At 32.6% G+C, this 21672-nt stretch overlaps 1 protein-coding gene across 12 annotated transcripts; it reads right to left on the bottom strand.

Moving 5' to 3' along the window:
- Nucleotides 1-4987: 4987 nt before the first annotated feature.
- On the bottom strand, nucleotides 4988-13980 carry LOC142641544 (receptor-like protein 7). 12 transcript variants are annotated; one of them, XM_075815984.1, is made up of 11 exons: nucleotides 12821-13980; nucleotides 10546-12731; nucleotides 10166-10266; nucleotides 7706-7793; nucleotides 7450-7547; nucleotides 7160-7206; nucleotides 6833-7046; nucleotides 6508-6705; nucleotides 6320-6354; nucleotides 6109-6208; nucleotides 4988-5427 (listed from the first exon to the last, which is right to left on the bottom strand). In XM_075815984.1, the coding sequence occupies exons 1-2, from the start codon at nucleotides 13965-13967 to the stop codon at nucleotides 10822-10824; spliced, it is 3057 nt and encodes a 1018-aa protein (XP_075672099.1). In that variant the 5' UTR covers nucleotides 13968-13980; the 3' UTR covers nucleotides 4988-5427; nucleotides 6109-6208; nucleotides 6320-6354; nucleotides 6508-6705; nucleotides 6833-7046; nucleotides 7160-7206; nucleotides 7450-7547; nucleotides 7706-7793; nucleotides 10166-10266; nucleotides 10546-10821. The 12 variants fall into 12 exon arrangements, with proteins under 12 accessions (XP_075672099.1, XP_075672104.1, XP_075672097.1 ...); XM_075815989.1 differs by lacking the exon at nucleotides 7706-7793 and having other exon boundaries at nucleotides 6508-6549; nucleotides 6642-6705; XM_075815982.1 differs by lacking the exon at nucleotides 7706-7793.
- Between the last annotated feature and the right edge of the window lie 7692 nt (nucleotides 13981-21672).

The following is a 21672-nucleotide window of genomic DNA, read 5'->3' as shown; positions in this document are numbered from 1 at the left end:
ATAGATGAGAGATTTTTATTACTTTGTGGAAGTGGTTGGAAAATTTTAAAACTTAAATTTGATTGGATGGTGGAGAGGGTGGGGAGCGAAGGAGGCGTAGGATCATTAGATTTGACCTGCCATTCATTTATTTTATTTAACTGGAACAAGAAAATTGGGATATGGGTACAACAAAAAAGAGGCATGGAATGATAGAAATTACTGAAATTAGAATTAGGAAGGTGGCTTTTGTTTTGTCAATGTCAATGTCAATGTCAATGTTTGTTTTTTAAGTCAATGGGGGTTGTTTGGGTTTAGAATGGGCACAAGTGGGCCTTGACATAACAATGACTTGCACTGTTTAGTCTCAGCTCAGCCAAGCCCATCAATGAGGGGGATTCTGGTTAACTTAGCTCACTAAAACTTTGATTCACAGATCCTCATCTTTCATCTTATTCTTCCACATATTTGCCTAAGATCTCCTTCACTAACAATGTTAAATTACCAATCCCAATCAAGATTTTGGTCATTAGTTGTTCAATATTATTCCCAACAGAACCGAAAACTTTTTTTTTCTAGATTGTCCATGCTTTGTGCTTTGCCATATCTGTTTTCCTTTTATGTCTCTCACTCTCCCCTCTCAATTTGCAACTTGCAAGCTATGGAAGGTTAATTATATTATATATTATATATGAACGAAAAAAGGGTTAGTATATCATGTCCAAAGTTTATGTTAAAAATTAATACAAGTAGACATGAATCCCTAATGTTATTTATGTTACCCACGTTTTGCTATTTCTCTTCCCGGCCTGCAAGGTGCAAAATTGCATATTTCCAGTGTTTTAACTATATTATAATGTGAGTTTGGCCCAATTTTTTTTCCAATTTGCATTTTTTTTTTTTGGATAGAAATCCAATCTGCATTTATTTTAAAGGTTCTGCTTTTTTAAGCCCAACTCTTATTCTATTTATAACCAAAAAAAATAGTAACATACAACGTTTTAAACCTTGAATCACTAATGTTATCTATTTTAACACACTTTTTCTTCTTCAAAAAACTGCAAATTAAGTTAAGCTAAATCCGTTAAGAATCTTATAACTTAACTACCACCTCCTAATATTTCCATTGTCACCTACGTGTTGTAACTATTGAATCTGTCCAAAAAAAAAAAAAGTTAAGCTAAACCCAAACTTTAGTATAAATTTATAGAGAAGTAAATGAAAGAAATACTTGACTAAATTGGAAGTCTCTAATTTATAAATTAAAGATACTTGGTTGAAAGTTTCAAATGAGATCAAATGATATAATCTATTATATACCAAATCTTGGAAAATAGATTGAGTGAACATGTGTTGTAGTATTCTGGACTTGGGTTCTTGACTACATCTCGCTTTAGAAGTACAGTTAAGCATTTTTCCAACTTTGACTTTCCATCCAATATGAGAAAGTCTTGCTACGAATACTGGTGATGAGCTAATCTAACTAATAAATTAATCTATCCTCATAATTATTCTAAGCTACGAGCTCGAATTTGAATCCAACCCAAAAATTCAAGTAGCACATTAGCTCTAGGAACATAATTATGGGAGTAACTCTTCAAATTGTTAGGTCTTTGGGTGAATTTAGTAGAGCTTTTTGAGGAATTTTTGAAAAAGTGTTGGTTTTAGTGCCGGTGGTGGTTAAGTAGATAATAGGGGGGGTGGGGGTGGGGGTGGGGGTGGAGGTGGGGGATGGTCTAATGAGTTTTGGGTGAGGTGTAAAATTTTTTTTTTATATATATATATAAATAAATAATGTGTAGGAGGGGCGACCTAAGTTACAACTGCAAATAAAAGCATAAAATATTTTACACCCAAAATGCCTCTATTTTACAATTAATTGGATATTATTTTCAGGTTGATTAGTAATTTCAGTCACTCAGACATCTATAAATGTGAAAAATATTTTTTGAAAGTCAATTTGCATAAAAACAAATGCGATCTTGATGACAATGGACTTCTTGAAAAATTTGAGAGTATTTAGTAAAAACCATTAAAAAGTGTGATTTTACTAATCTGAATTCTACTAATTACTATTGAGGTGTGAATCACCAAAAAGGAGAAAAATATCGTATAAGAAAGTTCCTTTACTTGTGATACCTTCATAAGTTACCAAATGCAACAATAAGTAGGTTGGCAAAAATAAGTACAATTTGGATCCAAAAGGTGCCTACCAAACCAACACTTAAAAAGCTTATAAAACCCTTTTCCCCCTCTCACAGAGTAGGAGAGAGCTCAATTTAACTAATACCATTCATACTTGGACTAAATTAGTAATTTGATCCCTCTTATTGCTATCTTTCCATCATATCACGATGTCAAGTGAGTTCTCTCCTATTTTAAAATTTTAATTTTAATCATTCCTTGGTTATGTTGTTGGAGAGCTCTGAGATTTGAAGTTTGTTTCTCTAGAGTTATATTGTCCATGCTAGCAGATTGGCACAAACAACACCTAAAACCCATTTGGATGTTTGTTGTATAACATATTGGCAGAAATACCATTTTTGTCCCTACATTTTTGGCTGATTTTCATTTTGGTCCCAACTTTTTTTCTTTTCCTATTTTGGTCCTCAAAAAATTGTTCTAATTTTAATCTCTATTGTCATCTCACTAACGAATATTGCATACGTAGTGCACTGCTTGCAAGCATGAAGATGTCGTGATTATTAATCAAATTTATTTGGCATAAAAAAATGCCACATCCACATCCATATAAGCTTTTAAATTTAAAAAAAAAATTTACATATCAATTTTAACAAAATTATACACCCTTTCCAACCAAATAGCAACCCAATTCTGAATTGACAATGGCTAAAGAACCTCAATTCTAATGTTGTGCGGTGATTTAAACCACATTGCATGATCTAAGTCACATGTAGTAAATAAGCTAAAAGCACAGACACGTATATGAATATGGGAACATGTATGGGTACAACACGGGGTGAATGACAATTTTCGAAAATTTAAGAGAAAAAATGTTTTATAACAAAAATATTATTATTTTGAAATAATTGTTAAAAATTCTTTATGAGCATATTAAAGCCTAACCACCAATAATATATACATTTGTCTATTGTATACCAAGGTAATGAAAAAAGAATTTTAAAAATTTAACTATTTAGGAGGTGTTTGGTAGAGTAGTTTGAAATGAGATTTTTGTAATTTTTTGAAATACATGTGAATGAAAATATGTATGAAAATGTATGTAATGTTTAAAATGTGAAAATGTGAGTTTGAGAATTCTCCCAAAACAGACCCTTAGTAATGGACTTTAACTCATAAAAGACAAAAATTTGAAAAGAAGCACATATTTACACATCTTTTGTTCACGTGGGTGGTTGGAGATAGAAGAGCTCTATACGTGTGATAGTGTGAAACAGGAAAAAAAAAAAAAAAAAAAGTAAAGAGACCAACAAAACAAGAATAAGGGCAAAAGGGGAAACTGTAAAAGAGCAATAGATAGAGCTAAAGAAGAAGAAGAAGAGATCGGAATGGGAAGAAGATTGGCGGTGGAGGAGATCAGTGTGAGAGGTAGTGTGTTACGGATTTTTTCTTTTTTTTGGTAACACAGGCCATGTCTCAATCGTGTCCTGCCGCGTCCATCATTTTTCACAAAAAAAAAAAAAAGGATCTAGGACACACGTGCTGTCATGTCCACGCATTCCCCATGTCCTGTACATGTCGGACAAAGAGCGCGGAGTCCTCTTTTGAAGCATACAAAGGGCAAGAAGGATTAGGGATGACATTCCTCTTTGCAAACTCTCTCCGCATTGGAAGACTATCATTTAATAGTTTCCAAATGAATAAAGTAATGACTTACAGCTTTCGCAAGGCTATCCACATTTGAGAACTATATCTCAGTTCTGGCTCTTCCATCAAATTGCATTCACTATGGAGAAGCCAGTACTCTCACTAGACTCTAATTCTCTAAATAGACCTGATTGATTCATGGGGCCAAATCAGCTTATCTGAACTTCCCAACCTAGGAGGCTTCTTAACAATAGAGTTGGTTACATGAGGTGCATACAAATTCCTCACCAATGCACAATTCCATTGTGTTGTTGCTTGATCAGTTGATCAATAAAATCACAAAACCTTGTGTATAATTTCCCCCAAACAGGTTGGTAGGAATTGTTTTTCATTTCCCACTAGCCTTTGAGCTTCTATAAGAACATACCCCATTGCATTTTCTTTGTGTCACAATAGTTATTGGGTTTTTTTTTTTTTTTCATCTATTGGGAATTTTAATAGATTGTATAGTTACTATACCCTGAATCAGGTGAACTGGAGTAGAGTTCATATTCATGTCTAAGAAGGAAAGAAAGAGAGAAAAATATTCAATACGAACATACATGTTAACTGTCAAACGCTAACTTATTTTAGTTTAGAGCTAAAGCTTTTGATAGTTGTCCACACATCCGTTTCAGAATGAGACCATACCAATTTGAAGTCATGTAGACCACACACTGGATATGTTGGAAGGCCATATCAAAGGCTTAGGGGTGGGAATTAATGGATCCTATGAATTCCAGTTTGCTGGCAAACTCAAAGGTACAGGGAAAAATGGGCTGTCTCGTAAGCTAAAGCATGAAATTGCAAAAAAAAAACAGGAACCTTCTATTCTCATTCTCATTCTAATGAATAAAACAATATCTGATGTTATAATAAGATGATAAATACTTCTGTTCTCATTCTCGTTCTAATGAATAAAAAATCGGAAGGGAGAAGGGGGAAAAAAGATGAGAACATAAACCAATTCAGTAAAGTAGGAAATGAGCAAACAACAAAAATTACAACTCGAATAACTAAACAGGAGCAAGTTCACTACCTGGTTTTATAGAATCGCTGACTCTTTGTGCATAAATTTTTTCCTTTTTATTCTACTGTGTCCATTATACATGGAGTTGTCTTTTTACAATAAAAGTTATCTTACTTACCAAAGAAAAACTTAAGCAGGAACTAATACAAATTCAAATAAATATGAACACAAACTATATAGTCCATTGTATTAAACATATACTTACTTATAGTCCATTTATAATCAATAATCGGATATGTCATGGGCTTTCCAATACATACAAAACATAAACTAGAATAATACTTTCAACTGTTTAGAACATGCAACATTCAAAACTAATTGATTTTGCAACTTGAGTAGACTTATGATCAAACTCATTGTAATCCCAATTATTTCAACTGCAAATCATCTTCCTTTGGCAACCACTCCCAAATTTGAAGCAACAAGCTGCTTAAGTAGTCTTATGACGATACTTATTATGCCCGGTTCTTTTCCTCGTAAGACATAGCACAAACCTATTGTATCTTATGACGATACAATATGAATGCTGGATTAATTTCCACAACTTCATTTCAGAACATTTGGTCTTGATTTACTCCCAAGCTGATTTCCTAGAGAATTGCAAAGTTTAGTAGATTAAATAAAGTTTAGCAACTTCTTCTTAATGTGATTAATCTCACTACATCCTACTCACAACATGTTTCAAGGCATAGATCTTTTGATACATTAATCACAAGGGAAAATGGGAAGCACCTTGAAATCAAACATGGAAGAAAACTAACCTTTTGCAAAACAACTATTGCTAAAAGGGAAAAGGAATGAAAAATAAAAAAAGACAAAATGAAACCTGGAAAGTTTCCACTATAACTGTATATAGTGAAGCTATACAGCCAAAAAAAGAGAAAAAGAATACAGTGAGATACTTTATTTATACCTTCACTCCACTTTCATATATGAAAACTTGAAGATCGTAAATAAGAGAATAAATCATATCAAGTCTACACCTACAAGTTGACTTACAGCTCACCAAATTTCTATATATAATCTCAAAATCATCCTGAATCTTCCTCACATTTTTCATTTTTTAGTTGAAAAGTGACAATACTCACATTCAACATAGATAGCAAATGTATAATTAAAAACCATCAGAAATTCCACAACATTGAAATATTAAGAAATGCATTCAGCAAAGAATCAAAAAAAGGACATGAGAAACAAAAGCAAAATTTAAAGGTATAAGGATATGGTACCAAACCCAACAATAAAAAAACAGAGAGAGAATGAGGCCTTACTGTCTACGCAGAGGTCTTGAACTATTCAAGAGCACAAAGGTTATTGATATGTTCTTAAACATCAGAGCCATCAACGGTGCATGTTACTGGGCATTTGATGCTGAGAAAAGTAGAAATTATGCACCCAAAGAAAACAAATCAGATCAATAAAATACAAGTATTACAATAACTGAAAAACAGAATGCAAGGCAGAATGGAATGCTGGGCCTACCAATTATTTCAACAGTGACAACACCAACCAGTTGCCTTAAAAAAAACAAAAAATAAAATTTAATAAAATACTTATTTTATAAATAATAATTACAAAACTCACAAGCTTGAATGAGCCTTTACATTTAAAAAGAGAGAGAGAAGAAAGTGACAAAGGCACCCAAAGATGTAAGTAAAGAAGGAGAATACCTTGGCAAAGATAGGTGAAATTCTCCTAATCACCATTATGTGCTGTTTCCATTGTTTGTAAAATGAAGAAGAAGACAGTGAATAAGGATGATGAAGATAGCGAGTAGAATAAGAAGCTTCAACCCAATTCTTACACATGGAAGGATTGAATTCAAAAAGACCAAGGGTGCGTTTAGATACTGCTTATTTTGCTAAAAACTGAAAACAATAAAAAAAAAATAATTAAAAATTTACTGTTCATGTCCCATAAACAATGCAATAGGCGCTGGTTTAAAAAAAGAAAAAAGGCAAACGCAGCTCAAATAATCTGAACCCAAATGCTCACCAAATATCATCTTTGGATTAATCAATCAAATTGTTGTCTTGACGTTTGAATTCAAAACTTGCACTTATTTTTAGCACTTCAAAATCTAGGAACACTTCCAAAGACGCTTTTTTGAATACAACCAAAATGAGTTACCTACCCTATTAGCAGTAGTAGAGTAACATCTTGATGGCTTTGACATAAGTATAGTCTGTTGTAATGGCAGCTCCGCATTCTTAGCCAAATAAAGATTTGAAACAATTAGTTTTTACATAAAGAATTAAATTCCTAATCATAAATGAAAGCTAAAAATAAAATTTTAGTATGTGCCATAGTAGAGGAGCTTACCTTTTGCCTTACAATCCAATGCGTCCTTGTATGTGTTGAAGTTGAAACTAGGCACCCAAAAAACAAAAACAAATTTTGTTAATATTGAATGGATAGGAATATTTGGTTTAAAACATTTTCCAGCAGAATACGTAATTTTAGTGTTGATCCTCCCATTCATGGATATTCACTAGAACATCACTAAAGAAGAAGATCCACAAAACAACATCTCTATGGTATTGCCTGAGGTTTTAAAATCACACGAACACTTCAAACAACCTAAAATGAAAAATGAAACAACAAAGCCAAACCTTTAGATTATCAGGACTCTAGATTTGAGCACATTGAGCATTGCATGTTTCAGCCCGCCTTGATAGATCTAAAGCATTTTGGTCTCTAAGAGTAGAATCTGAAAAACATAAATATGCTTCAACGTTAAATTTAATATCATAACAATAGACTACATAAAAAAATAAAAATAAAATAAAAACCATAAAATTGACCCAAAAAAAAAGAAGATACACACACACTTGCACATGATATAGAAATCTCAAAAAGATATATCACCTTCGTCTTTTAACACGAAAGGATATGAACCTTCATCGTTGCAACACATTTCTCAAGATTTGCAGTATCTTGCACTTTTTATCCAAATCTAGAAGTTTGAAAAATCACAAAAGAAAAGATAGCAAATGGTGAAAAACAGTAACCATTGGAGCAATGCAATCAATAAAAAAGTGTTGGCCAAATTTTGTACCCATAGATTTAATTGTCACTTTTGTCCTTCAACTTTTAAAATAAAGATCCTTGAACTATTAACTGTGTCAATTTCATCCTTCAACTTTCAAAATCAAGTCAAATAAATCCTCAAAATTTGACTTCACTTCAATGTTGAGGAACAAAATTGATACAATTAAATGTGTAGGGACAAAATTAAAAAAGCCACATTATCAGAGGACCAAAAGTGTAGTTTGGCAACAAAAAAAAAAGTGTTACTTTAGTGAGAACATTAAAGTTTGACTGCAAAGGAATTCAAATTTGAGTGCATGCTATTTTCGTAGTTTGATTGGCGAGGTAGAAAACTAGTAAGAAAAATGGTCAAGGAGAGTCGTAGATAATCGTAACTTTGTTTTCTTTGAAAGAATGAATATTTTAAAGTAAACAAACCATACAAACAACAAAACACCAGCAGCTAAGAGCTGCAACACGTAAACAGAGCAATCAGTGAAATAAATAGCAACATAAAACCATACTTAAAAATAATCAAGACAGAGAAATGCAATCCCCCCCCCCCCCCAAAGAATTACAACATAAAACTATTCACTAGCAAATTTTTCACTCTCTTCACAAACTCAACTTGAGCATTGTTTCTTCTGATCAAAAGCAGGATAGCGTCCTCAGACATGACATTGCTGCTAAACTCAACAGCATTTCTTTGAAGCCAAATTTAATAAACTACTGCAGATTAAGCAAGTTTGATTATGGTTTTTTTAAAACTTTTACCCTTCAACATATCCATACCCTACAGAACCACATATGCAAGCTATATACCTGGGATTTCATTAGACTTAACTTTCTCTCATAGACTCTTTGATAAAGGATAATCAAACAACAACAGATGATTCCTACTCTCAAAGGTAGCTCCTTGATAACATGTCACCTTGATCATTTTACCAGCCTATGTCAAGTGGAAAACTTATTTCTCTAAGAAAATAGAGAAAGTAATGAATGAATGAATTTATCAATGAAACAAACCATACAATAAGCAAACAACAGCAGAAGACACAAAACACAAAGCTGCACCTAAACTTAAAAAGAATCAAACTTACAGAGCAAGCATAAAACTAAATAGAAGCTGCAACTAAACTTACAAAGCATTGAACTAAAACCCTCAATTATGGCTATCACCAAACCAAAGAAATGGTTATGCCTCCTCAGACTTGGCATTGCCGATGAATATACAAGCATTTCTTTTAAGAAAAAATAATAACCCACTACAGACCTAGCAAGTTGGTTATAATACTTTGATAACATTTGCCTTCAACTATTCTTTACCCCACATAACTACTTTCAAAACATTTACCTTGGATTTTATTAGACACCATGCTTAACTTGCTACCATAACCTCTTTGGAAAATGATACTCAAAGAACAAGGGATCCCCACTCTCAAGACAGGTCTTGCAGAATACGCACAACACGTCACCTAGATAACCCCATTTCAACAGTGGAAAGTATATTTCTCAAAGCAAGTCAGCAACTAATGGAATGCTAGGAATACTATATGAATGCTGGATTAATTTCCACAACTTCATTTTAGAACATTTGGTCTTGATTTGCAAGAGAATTGCTAAGTTTAGTAGATTGAATAAAGTTTAGCAGCTTCTTCTAAATGTGATTGATCTCACTACCTCCCACTCGCAACATGGTGCATAGATCTTTTTTACATTAATTACAAGGGAAAATGGGGCTGCACCTTTAAATCAAACATGGAAGTAAACTAACCTTTTGCATACCAACTATTGCTAAAAGTGAAAAGGAATGAAAAAATAAAAATATAAAAGAAAAATGAAACCAGGAAAGTTTCCTCTATAACTGAATACAGTGAAACTATTCAGCCAAAAAAAGAAAAAAAGAATACAGTGAAATACTTTATATATACCTTCACTCCACGTTCATATATATAACTTGAAGATTGCAAATATACACCAACAAGTTGACTTGCAGCTCACCCAATTTCTATTTATAATCTCAAAATCATCCTGAATCTTCAATCAAATTTCACAACATTGAAATACTCACATTCACATTTTTTTGTTTTTTAGTCAAAAAGAGACAATACTCACATTCAACATAAATAGCAAGTGTATAATTAAAAACCATCATAAATTCCACAACATTGCAATATTAAGAAATGTGTCACCAAAGAATCAAAAAATGGACACGAAAAACAAAAGAAAATTTTAAATATATAAGGATATGGTACCAAACCCAACAATAAAAATAAGATAAAGAGAATGAGGCCTTACTTTCTACACAGAGGTCTTGAACTATTCAAGAGCACAAAAGGTTATTGATATGTTCTGAAACATCAGGGGCATCAACCTTGCAAGTTACTGGGCATTTGATGCTAAAAAAAAAGCAGAAATTATGCACCCAAAGCAAACAAATCAGATCACTAAAATACAAGAATTATTACAATGCAAGGCGGAAAGGAATCTTGGGCCTACCAATTATTTCAACAGAGACAACACTAACCAGCTGCTTAAAAAAAATCAAATACTTATTTTATTAATAATAATTACAAAGCTCAGCAGCATGGTTTCCCTATGAATGAGCATTTACATTTAGAGAGAGAGATAAGAAAGTGACAAAGGCACCCAAAGATGTAAGTTAAGAAGAAGAATACCTTGGCAAAGAATGGTGTCCTGTAGATGTGGGGACTGTGAAAGAAGAGTGATATTCTCCTAATCACCATTATGTGCTGTTTCCATTGTTTGAAAAATGAAGAAGAAGACAGTGAATATGGATGATGAAGATAGCGAGTAGAACAAGAAGCTTCATCCCAATTCTGACACATGGAAGGAGTTGGAGGAGAGCTTTGCTTTTTTCTACTGGGCTTGGCTGTTTGAGTCAGATTCAGAGATTGTTTCTAACAAAACTAGCCACAAATTGTTTTGAACAGTTATTGTCTTCCAGCACGTCTGTGGGCATTATTCTTCAGCCTTCTGAGCATGATATGTTGCTCTAATATCACCATCCTCACAATCCACTTTGGTTTTCCAATTTTAAACGTAAGATATCCCATCAATGTTCCAAATATCACTCCACATCCATAACCTATCGATACAGCTTGCCAACCAAACCCATTTTCAGGCTCTAAATTGTCTTCTTTTAGTAAGGTCGAAGGTGGTGGTTGCTTTGTCTCGTTGTTGCATGTTCTTGACAATGGAAATCCACGTAATCCCAAGTTTTTGATGTATGAATCATTATTGAATGTATTGAACTGCTTTCCTAAAGGTATGCATCCTGTAAGTTGGTTATATGATAGATTAAAAACTTCAAGCCACGGTAGCTCTGCCAATTGCTTGGGAATCTCGCCGCTGAGCTTGTTGAAAGAGAGGTCTAACCATTCAAGATTGGTCAAATTTCCAAACGATGATGGAATATAACCTGTAAGGTTATTGTGAGAAAAGTTGAGCCCCTTGAGTGATTTAAGCCTTCCAATTATCTTCGGCATCTCCCCTATGAATCTATTGTTTGAAAAATCAATGGTTGTGAAGATAACAGTTTGGATTCTCACCAACTCCATATACAGCCCTTTTATCATCACATTCAAAGAATCCTGATAATACATGTCTCTTGTATATTCCAATCTAACTTTACTTTCATCCACATTCGTCATGGCTTTCAAATATTTGAAATATTTTCTTGGCAAAGGACCATTAAACTGATTGTTCGAGATATCAATGATTCGTAAATTTGGGAAAGGAAATTTGGTTTTAGGATTGCCTATACTACCTTGAAATCTGTTTGATCTTATGACAAGAACCCGCAATTTAGGAAGACTTTCCAACCAATAAGGGAAGGCTCCATTCATCTTATTGTTTCCAAGATCTAGAACTTCCAGGTTCCTACAATTTGCCAAAGATCGTGGCAATTGCCCTTCTAATTGATTGCCATTAAGGTTAATATTCCTAAAATAATTTCCCTTGGCAAATGTTGCTGGGATGGTACCACGAAGGTTATTCATTCGCAAATCCAACACTGAGAGGCCACTAGAGTTTATCAAACACTTAGGAATCATACCACTAAAGTTGTTATGAGACAAGTCTAGAACTTCAAGGAAACTTGCATTACAAATTAAAAAAGGGATTTCTCCGGTTAAACTGTTATTGGAGACAAAGAAATATTGAAGGTTACGAAAATTTAATGTGGAAAATGGTCCTTGAAGCAAGTTGGCCCGAAGATCAATATAATATAATGAATTTCTCCCCACATCCCCCAACCATCTTGGAACTTGACCATAAATTCTGTTATTGGAAAGGTCTAAGGATTCTAAATTTGTTGCTGTTTTTAATAAAATTGGGAATTCACTAATGTTGGAAGAAGACAAGTTCAAGTGCCGAAGATTGGGCAAGGTAAAAGTTACAATGACATTATTCTTGATGCTAAGTAAGTTATGTGATAAATCAAGATATTGGAGATTTTTGAGCTTTGAAAGCATTTCAAACTCTAACATAATACTTAATTTATTTGATGAGAGATATAGCTGAGTAAGGTTCACAAGTCTAGAAATTGACCTAGGTATGGAGCCCTGTAGCTTATTATAACCCAAAACAAGAGAGACCAATGAATTGTACTTAAACTCACCAATCTCACCAATAAATTCATTATCATCAAGCCTTAACATCTCCAAAGATGGCAAACTGAACAACCAAGATGGCAATGTTCCATTTAGGGAATTTGAACTTAAAGAGAGCTCAATTAGATTCAAACCACTTACGTGACTAGGAAGGGGACCAACAAGTTGATTGTTGTTAAGGTATAAAATTGAGAGATTTGGCAAGTTCAATAGTGACAATGGCAGCAAACCTATTGAAATATTCACCAATAATTAGAAATTGTTAGTTCATGTGTATGCCATGAGCACCTAAGATTTAAAAGTGGTAATAGAATCTCACCTTTGAAACTATTAGATGACAAATCCAAATAAGTAATTTGTGTTAAGTTCCCAAGTGATGCTGGAATTGGCCCAATAAAATTGTTTGCATATAGATCCAAATAAGTAATTTGTGTGAAGTTTCCAAGTGACGCTGGAATTGACCCAATAAAATTGTTTTCCGACAGAATTAGAACAGTCATTTGAGCGAGGCTTCCAAGCGATGTTGGAATTAACCCAGTAAAATTGGAAAAACCGAGATCCAAATGCTTCAAGGACTTTAGACTGCCGATAGAATCAGGTAATTCTCCCGAAAACATTGTACTAGAGAGATCTAAGAACTTCAAGGAACTACTGCTGTTGCAATTAGAGTTTGGAAGAGAACCCTCAAGATTAAAATTAAACCCTAGATCAAGGGTTTGTATACTCGGAAGGCAGAGGATGTTATTTTCGAGTTTTCCCCGCAAGTCACAGCCATTGAGACTAAGAGTTGTCAAAGAGGAGGCTAGATTCATCAAAGAATTAGGCCTAATTGAGGACATATTTGTGGAATCCAGAAGAAGTTCCCTTAACAGAGTTAGGTTATCAACGACTCTTTTCCAGACTGGTGTTTCGATGATTAGCCAATTGTTAGAAAGATCGAGTGAAACAAGCGAAGACAACTGGGAGATTTCATATGGGATTTTGCCAGAAAAAAAGGAACGAGAAAGATTAAAATAAGTCAAAGTCTTAAAGTTGCCAAACTCAGATGAAATTGGGAAGGGATAGAAGTCATTACCAGCAAGATTCAAGGACCTGAGATGATGAAGAAGGAAGAGGGAACTGTTGGAATGAATGGAGCCATTAAGCCAACTACAACTAAGGTCAAGACCAATAACATGGCGTGTCGCATTGTCACACTCGACACCATCCCAACTACAGCAGTCCTTATGCTCCTTCCAAGAGGCTGTCTTTGGATACGAATTATAACACATTTGAATTATTGATCTATCAGGAGAAGGAGAAGCGGAACTGTGAAGAGACAGAGAGTTACTAAAATGGAGTAGAGCAGAGCATTGTGAGTTTGAAGAGAAGGAAGAAGAAAAAGAGGATGGAAAGAGCCAGGAGAGTAGACAGAAGAAGAAGAAGAAGAAGAAGAAGAAGAGTTGATACTTCAAAGTTAAACCCATTTTGATGAGATGATACCCTTCAGCCTTCAAGGAAGCAAAAGAGTGAATAAGTGTGGGATAGAATGAATATTATGAACATTTATATAGCGCTGCCAAGTCAACCCAAGTCCTCTACTTTTCTTTCAGCTTTATTTTTTTATTTTTAAAAAGTTAATCACAGTCATTGAGTTATATACGAAACTACATGGCTTTATTTTTTTATTCTTCTTTCAGTTTTATTTATTTAAGGAAAGATATAACTTTATTATATATTCAAAAATAATATAATATTGCAGATAATAAAAATAATAACTTTATTCTTTTCAAAAAAATAAAAATAAAAACAATAACTTTCGAAAAATAGCCCAGGCATCTTTTCTCAATGAAGAACAGGATCAATCAAGCTGTGATTTCAACCATTAAGATTTATCAATCGGGTTTTTCATAGAGATGATGCCTCGGCTGCAAATTCCACCTAGTTTTTTTGCTTATCCTTTAAATGCAAGTATCTTCTTCTATAAAAAAATCCAAAAGTATTATAAATTTTAAAAAATAATTACAAAAATTATTGATAGATCTTTACCAATGATACTGAAAAAATAAGACTCCCTTTAGTGTGGTGTAAAGCCACATAATAATGCTACCAACATAATAAGTAGACATTTTTATACATAAATATTACTTAAATAATATTTTTTTTTTAATTTAAAAAGTAAGATTTCTTTCTTAAATACACAAATACTAAAAAGAGAAGGAAAAATTTTGTGAAAACTTTAGAGCATTTGTTTAAAAAGTAAAGTGGACTTAAAAATGTAATTGTGTTTAGACTTCAATCTATAAAGTTTGGTGTCAAGCGCACAAATTTTTTTTTTCTCATCTCTAAAGTCTTTACCTTTTGTTGGTAGGAAAATCATTGCAATATATGAGTAGAAGGTTGTGAATATTTGAATGAGGAGATAAGAAGAAAATAAAGGAGAAAAAAAATGAGCAAAAACCAATTTCAAACATCTAGCCTACTAAAGCAAAATATAACAACTTGAAAAATGATTCATAACTTTAATAATATTGCTAAGAGCCTTATAACCCAAGTGGATTGAAAGGCCTTTAGGCACAATAGTATGAAAATGAAATTCATGCAAATTTAATAATTATCAATCATGCATAGATTGAAAAGTTTTCTTCCATGAAGTTTCCAAGGTTGCAGTCTCTCCACATGACCACAAGTCTTCAGCTATCTAGAAAATTAAAGTGGGAATGACAAAATAATAAGCTTTCATATTATTACTTTTTGGACAACACAATAATTTTCCAAGTATTCGCCTTTTGTCTTTATTAAATCACCCTTCACTCTCTATACACATAAGACTAGACAACTAGCTAGAGTAATTTTAATCCATTTCCTGCCTAATAATTCTAGTGCCACGAAATGTTTCATTACTTACAACTAATTTTAAATAATTATTTATGTGTTCCGTTTTAATGAGTACATAATAAAAAATATAGTATTAATCAAGAATGTATATGAAATAACATTTGGACAAAACCATTACTCAAATCTATTCCGTCTCGCACGTAACACTAATTTTCATTTGAAACTTTGAACTAAAGAATGTCATCATGTTTCTAATAGCTGAAAAATTATATTATAATCTAGTTTAACTGTTTAAGCTTCTATAGTGATAATATATGTTGTTGTTGTTGATGATCTTTCCTTTAACAGAAGAAGGAAATCTTTCCTTATAATGAGTTGAGTAGTCTTCTTTAACAAGGAGATTACTTTTTCTTTTTCTTTTTTTGCTTTTTTCTTGAGAAATAAACACATATACGCAAGGGAAAGGAAAAGAGGTTTTAACACAAAGGTACATTACAAACTCCACTAAAAACTCATGGCAACTTTTAAAGAAGGGTGGGGCAAGTTTAACCAATTTTGAACGTCTAGCCGCTTGAAAAAAGAGTCATAACTTTAAGAGGATTGCTAAGAGCCTATTTATAATAAAGACATATATGATTCAAATCCCTTCACTCCAATTACTAACTTATAATAATAATAATAATAATAATAAACAATATATGAAGTTATTAGATTTGTACGTGTTACACGCACTGTACATATTTAAAACGTCGAGTTCTTTGGGCATAATAATATGAAATTCATGAAAATTTAATAATTATCATTCATGCACAGATTGAGAGGTCTCCTTCCACAAAGTTTCCAAGGTTTCAGTTTCCACAAGTTTTCAGTTTTCCAGAAAATTAAAGTGGGAATAAGAAAACAATGAGCTTTCATGCTCTTACTTTTTGGACAACACAACAATGCACCAAGTCTTCGTCTTTGTTGTTATTCATTCATCGTTTACGCTCTCTATGCCTAAATAATTAAACTACACAACTAGAGTAATTTTACTCCATTTCTGGCCCAATAAAATGATAATTTTATTTAAATATTATGCTGACGTGGAAAATAATAATATTATTTTATTTAAATAATAATAATATTGTGCTGAAGTTCTCACAATTTTCCATGTCAGTACAATATTTAAATAAAATTATCATTTTATTTAAATATAATTATTATTTTTAGTCCAAACTTAACAAGGAGTGAAATTCTATCTCTCTAACAAGTCCAACTTAAACTTAAACTCATCATTATCATTTTTTTAAAATAAAATTATTTTTGTTTAATCAAAACTTAACAATGAGTAAAACTCTATCTCTCTAACAAGTCCAACGTAAACTCAAACTTATATGTTGATAATCTATATAAAAACAAAAATTATGATAGGACTCAAAAAAAATAAAACCGAAACCTCTGAAACTTTCACAATTTTCCACGTTAGCACAATATTTAAATAAAATTATCATTTTATTTAACTAAAATCATTATTTTATTTAAATAAAATTATTATTTTTAGTTCAAACTTAACCAGGAGTGAAACTCTATCTCTTTAATAAGTCCAACTTAAACTCAAACTCATCATTATCAATTTTTTAAAATTAAATTATTTTTGTTTAATCAAAACTTAACAAGGAGTAAAACTCTATATCTTTAACAAGTCCAACTTAAACTCAAACTTAAACATTGATAATCTATATAAAAACAAAGATTATGATAGGACTAAAAAAAAAAACTAACATTGAAAAAAAAAAAAAAGACTCACGTTGATAATCGTGGGTTTGGTTTACGGTTTAAAAATTTTACTAATTATTATTTTATAATTGTACATGGCAAATAAAACCTCTCTCTTTTTTTGGAGAAAAATCAGAGATGCAACCTATGTCTTCCAGCCTAGGGAACAAATTTTTTTAATTGGTATGTTATATATAAATTTGTTGAATTTGGTTTGGTTTTGAAGTAGAATTTGAGGATTCTATAAATTTTGAAGTTTGATCTTAATTCTTCACCTTAGATGCTTTTTATTTAGGTTCATGTGATTTTTTGTTTTCTTATTAAAAGCTATATTTTTGTTAATTAATTATTTGTTTGGATTAATTTTAATTAAATATTTTTTTTTTCAGAATGTCTATTTACTCATTGTTGGATTTTTTTTTCAGAGTCAATAGTTGTTGAGGTACAAATTTTTGGGCCCTAATTTCTTTAGCCCACTCACGAAAATACCCACATAAGCCCAAGAATTATTTTGAAGCTCACATAAATATTTTTCACATATTACTTAAATATTCTGCATGTTATTGGGCTCCCACAAATATTCCCTATGTATAAACCTCACAAATTATCTTGGGTCCTCTCACAAATATTACCCATTATATTCCACATATTATTCAAGGCCCAATATGTGCCCCGAAGCTGAGATAGGAACGCGCTAGCCTGAATACCCCAGGCAAATCCCCCCGACCGTTTTTTAACCAACTTGGGTTTTCAAAAAAATACCCATCACATTGCTACCAACATTGGGCCACAAAATTATACTTCCTCCACAAAAAAGCCCAAGATCGTTTAACTTGTGGGCAAGACTCGAAAAGCCCAACAAAACCCTTTACTAAGCTCGTTGCTACATGGCACCTACACGGCACCTACACGACACTCTTACTAAGTCTGTTGCTACACGGCACCTTGCTAAGCCCGTTGCTACACGGCACCCTTGCTAAGCTCATTGCTATACGGTACCTTGCTAAGCCCGTTGCAACACAGCACCTTACTAAGCCCATTGCAACACGGCACTCTTGCTAAGCCCGTTCCTACACGGCACTCTTACTAAGCCCGTTGCTACACGGCACCTTTACTAAGCCCGTTACTACACAGCGATATTTTTACAAAATCTCAAACTATTTCTAAAAACCCAAATACAAATTTGGCATTATTTTAGCAAAGGTCAAATACTAATTTGGCAACTATTTTAGCAAATCCCAAATACTAATTTGGCAACTATTTTACAAAACCCAAATACTAATTTGGCAACTATTATTTTGGTAACTATTTCTAAAAGCCCAATATTATTTTGGCAATTATTTTACAAAACCCAAATGCTATTTTGGCACATACTTACAAAACTCAAATATTATCTTAACACTTGTTTTACATATACTAAATCCCTCACTCATGGGAAATATAAATACTCACTTCTCAAGAAATACTTCTCTTACAAAATTTATAAAAGCCCATGTAAATCACTCATGGCAAAACTCTTTATTTTGTAGGGATAATCAAGCCCAAAGAAGCTCAACTACAAAGTTCAACTAAGCCAGCCCAACTCATACACAAATCCCAGCAGCTGAAGCTCACGTGAGTTGACAAGCCAAAACTCAGTACAACTTAATAGCTGGAGCCCATTGCCATCAAGTTCCAACTTGTCCAATCAGATCAGAAAAGGACATGTGTCCATCAGGAGTTGAACCCTTCCTTCACAAGCTGAAATTTCATCATTTCTCATGTGACATAAAACTGAAGGTGACTTGACAAAAAGCTGGGAAGCTTCAGCCAGCTGTCCCTTCTTTCTTCTCTAGCCCATTTAGTCAAGAAACAAGAACAGCCATGACCAAAACATTAAAGCTTCTGAAACAACTTGAAATCAGCTCATTTTCATACTAAAAACATGTATTCTTTGGTTCATGGACCAAGTACATAAACCCCAAATGAGGAAACTTAGGAAAATGTGGTTTAAAGGCACCAAAGGGATCCCACCAGAGTTCCCAGCAAGGGCTCCAAAATTGACACCTAGCTTGGGGTGATACAATCTGCCCTAGGGAGCTCTGAATCTAGTAGCAGCATAACCAAGATCATTAGCCTAATGCGTGCTCTAACCCCACCAGCCAAGGCCAATCAGCATTCAATACTAAGTCAGAATTCCAGTTGTTATTACCTAAAACAGCAAGAACCTTTTAAAATTTGAGCTTACCACTCTTAGCTAAAATCCTAGAAACGATTCTCTAAGGGTTTTCTGAAGATTGAGAAAGATTTAGCAGAAATTATTTGCTAATTATCCCCTAAAACCCAACTAACAGAACATACGAAGAAATATACTCATAGAGAAGAACTTTCACTCAACTCCTCTGTTTCACTTTCTCTAAACTCCAGCACAGTTCTAAGTCACTAAGCTCTCAGCTTCAAGCATGAAAACTAAGTTCTCCAGCTCCTAACTCAAAAGCAACCCTTCCACTCAAAGACACGCAACTACCCCCAGCAGAAAGTCCCAGCAGCCTTGCTATACACTCTCACTCATTACTCGTACTACTCACAAATGACTCTCTACTCATTATATATACTACGTCCATGCGCATGCCTTGGCACCATAATGATCTTGTTGCGCTAGCTGGGATCTCTCTCTCTCCCTCCCTTCATCTCACACTAAGTTTCCCTCATTGTTCGTTATTATGGAACGTATAATATTTACTTATTCGTTTACTACTGATGGTTATGATGTAATTGTTACCATAAAATTTTTCTCTCATATTATTGTATTAGAAGACTCTTCTTCAAAGCTAACGGATGATGAGTATGAAAATGTAGATGTTTTCCTTAATCTGTGAAATACCTAACAGCTGAAAGTTTATTTCGTCTTACTTTACCGCTAGGTTACTTTTTCTGCAGAAATATTTTACGGCTGGGTTATTTTCTGCAGAAACCTTTTACTGCTGGGCTATTTCTTATAGTATGCTTCTTAACCACACTGACGTGTCTGCTATAGGGATTGTTTATGGGCCATTCTTGTTAGTCCCAATCTAGGCCCAAGGCATAAAAATATAGTGAATTCTTTGGATCTTCGCTGATAGCTTTTGGGCCGTGCATTAAGCCCATCGTCAAGTTTCGGTTTAGGCACCCAACCCAACATAAATCTCATTTGTTGGAAGGAAAACTTTTTCGCCCCCAACAATAGTTTTTTCGTACATCGCACGAGTTAGTGACTAGTATTATATATAATAAAAGTTGGGCTCAGACGCCATAGTTGAGCCATGTGGCTTCACTAAATTGCAAAAATTTTATTAAACTTTTAGATTTTTAAAGAACTAAAAAGGAATAGTATACGACTAGGACTCTAATTCATTTTTATCATTATATTATATATAATAAAAGTCGGGCTTAGACGCCGTGGTTGCGCTACGTGGCTTCACCAAATTGTAGAAATTTTATTAAATTTTTAGATTTTTAAAGAACTAAAAAGGAATAGTATACTACCAGGACTCTAATTCATTTTTATCATTAAGTAGTTTATCTCTTTAAAAAAAATAAAGAAATAAAAAACTACTTCATTTCTACTTCATGTAAGATTGTAGGTATAGATTAATATTAGATTAATCAAAAAAATATTATATAGTAAGCGTAAAATAAAAACTGCTTCATGTAAGATTGTAGGTAAATTAATATTAGATTAATCCGGACTCTAATTCATTCTTATCATTAAATAAAATTAGATTAACATTATTTTTTTTATTTGTTAGGATATATTTCTTAAATTAAGGGATAATATTTAACATACAAAAATTTAATTTAGATAATATTTATCATTTAATTAACATTATAGCAATCAACCATGTTCTCTTTCTCTCTTTTTTTTTAAATTTTTTTATATTTTACGATATGTTGAATCAAAATTTTTTTTTCCCATTCTATTCATATGAACTTTTTTAATTCCAATTTTTATGGGATAAAAACAAACACATTGATTAGATATCTTTAATTTCAATAAGATTTAAATGAATTATATTTCAAATGGAACTCTACCAATATATATAACCTTATATAACCTTTTAGGAGTGAAGCTTACTTCAATATGTGAATGCCTAAATCCCATGACAATGCAGGTGTGCATTCTTTCTTCTTCTTCTTCTTCTTCTTCTTCTTCTTCTTCTTCTTCTTCTTCTTATTATTATTATTATTATTATTATTATTATCATTATCATTTTGTTTATTTTCGTTGGTGTTACTATTGGTTTTTTGTCTTCATGTGATTTTAATTAATGAATTCAATACATTTGAAAACATTGTCAAGTTTCTGAAGATTCCTTCTTTGTTTTTGTATTTTGTTTTTATTAAATTGATTAGGTTTTGTGTATTGGTTACCTTTTGTTTAAACTAAGTTTCTTAGCTTTGATCTAATTTATATGCTTAGGTTCTTAGAATTTATGATTAAATATGGTTAGAACTAGTAGATTGATTTTAACAATTTTCTTATTTGATTTTTATGTTACATCAAATTATCAAGATGTTCTACATGTGTATTCTTGAATTACTAATTTTAATTTTAATTTATAATATTATCGAGATTATATT

This window comes from Castanea sativa, chromosome 6 (assembly GCF_040712315.1).
Source record: "Castanea sativa cultivar Marrone di Chiusa Pesio chromosome 6, ASM4071231v1".
NCBI classification, from domain to species: Eukaryota; Viridiplantae; Streptophyta; class Magnoliopsida; order Fagales; family Fagaceae; genus Castanea; species Castanea sativa.
Note: the sequence above shows the minus strand (reverse complement) of the source record. Positions and strands in the feature narration are given on the sequence as shown.

Bases quoted from the DNA above. Each gene is read 5' to 3' on its own strand.
- LOC142641544 (XM_075815984.1), bottom strand. From the start codon at position 13,967: ATGGGTTTAACTTTGAAGTATCAACTCTTCTTCTTCTTCTTCTTCTTC. The intron at 12,732-12,820 runs GTGAGATTCTAT...ATATTTCAATAG, and splicing joins GTCATCTAATAGTTTCAAAG to GTTTGCTGCCATTGTCACTA.